Genomic DNA, 1650 nt, shown 5'->3' with positions numbered 1-1650 from the left:
AGGGGAAGGAGGCAGGAATGCCTGGGGTGGGGGTGGGAGGCTCGGCTGGGTAGGGACCCAGGCTCCCAGCCTGGATGCAGGGTTTGCAGCTTCCGAACTGCGGAGAACCCCACTGCCTCACCCCAGGGAATACCGACCTCATGCTTCTGGTTTCTACTTGATTCAGAGGCTGAGTCGCCGCAGGAGTTGGCGTCTGTGGGCGCCCCGCCAGAGGAAGAAGGATTTAGGTGTTCGGGCTCAGCGCCCCGGGACCCAGGCGTCTGACCCCTATTCTTGGGAATGCAGGCGCCCAGCTTCCCACGCCCTGATTCCAACTTCCCTTTCTTTCTCGTACCCACCTCCGAGGCCTCGGCAGAGCCCCCTCTCCTCTCCCGGGCGCTCAAAAATCTCCTTACCCAGAACTTTGAGCAAATCCTCAAAGTTCTCCGATCGGATGATCTTCCAGTTGCCAGAGAAGTTGGGCATGGTGGCGGTGCTAGTGGCGGTCCCCTTAGATCCTTCGGCTGGAGCACTGGACGCTGAGTCCTTTAGTCGAAAGAGATGTCTCCGCCGCCTTCGCCGGATGGTAAGGCTCTGGAACCAGGACTCGTCCGAGGACAACCCTAAAGCCGGCCTGGGCTCTCGCGCGGGCAGCTTTTATACCCTTTGTGGACCCGCCCTTGCCCAAGAATGAGGTGGTCCCGCCTCCCGCTCCGCCCCCCCCATCCACCCCACCTGGGGGGCCTTGAGCCCCGGCCCTGCATTACCACCCCACCCCCACTCCCACCCCATCCTCTGGATCTAGCCCAGTGGGCGGGTCCAGAATTCGCTGAGAGGGCCCGAGATTGCTGGCTCCCGCGCCAGTGGGTGGATGAGGAGGCGGACGGAGGGCTATAGTCCTCGGACTGGTCTCTCAACCGAGAGGAGAGGGCGCTAGGCCCGGGGCACAGATGCTGGCCTCTCATGCCCTGCAGTCCGAGGCACAGGGTCGCACCTCGCTTGTTCCCCATCCCTGCCCAACTTGACACGGTGCGCTCGACTCCTTGGCGCCGGACACCCGGCGACACCACCGGCGGGTGAACCCCTGCTTGCAAGCCAGAGCTGGGGAAGAGAATGGGCGGCCAAGCTCCGGCTCCACTGAAGCTTGAGTTGGATCCAGTGTGACCGCTCCGAACTCGAGACCGGCTGGGGAGCCCTGGGGTTTAGGGGCCAGGCACCTAAGTGAGGCAACGGCGCCCCCTACTGGAACAACTCGAAGAGGCTGGGAGGGGGCTTCACCCCCTACCCACCACCCTCGACTCCCCACCCGGTATCGGGCTCCAGTAGCGCCAGCGGACGCTGGAAGTTTAAGCAAAGAGACTCATTCTTCTTAAAGCGTTGGGCGGGCATCGAAGGGTTAAACAAGAGCCTGGAGCGCCAGGCTGGGGAGGGCAGAGGTCACAGCCAATCACTTGACACGAGCTCTTTTTTACGGCGCTTTCTCTGTCACTCGGCTCCCCAGACCCCCGAGGGAATCGCAGTAGGCGGCAGGGAGGGGAGGCGGGGACTGAGGCGCGGAGCCCTCGGCGTGCCGCGCTGCCACCTAGGTTGGGGGGAGTCTGGGTGCCCCGGGGAAGGGGCGGAGCGGGGTCTCAGGTGTCACCATTCTGAGCCGTAAAACTGGCGGAAGGA

At 63.8% G+C, this 1650-nt stretch overlaps 1 protein-coding gene across 1 annotated transcript in view; it reads right to left on the bottom strand.

The window, feature by feature from the left end:
* Positions 1-604, bottom strand: part of CRABP2 (cellular retinoic acid binding protein 2) — a 5242-nt gene extending 4638 nt beyond the window's left edge. The window contains exon 1 of the mRNA XM_024748236.1: positions 396-604. Coding sequence (XP_024604004.1) covers positions 396-465 — 70 coding nt within the window. The 5' untranslated portion in view covers positions 466-604. The remainder of the gene's footprint in view (positions 1-395) is intronic.
* Between the last annotated feature and the right edge of the window lie 1046 nt (positions 605-1650).

Source organism: Neophocaena asiaeorientalis, unplaced genomic scaffold (assembly GCF_003031525.2).
Source record: "Neophocaena asiaeorientalis asiaeorientalis breed wild unplaced genomic scaffold, Neophocaena_asiaeorientalis_V1.1 scaffold76, whole genome shotgun sequence".
Taxonomy (NCBI): Eukaryota; Metazoa; Chordata; class Mammalia; order Artiodactyla; family Phocoenidae; genus Neophocaena; species Neophocaena asiaeorientalis.
The sequence above is the reverse complement of the archived record's forward strand: the minus strand, read 5'-3'. Positions and strand labels throughout refer to the sequence as shown.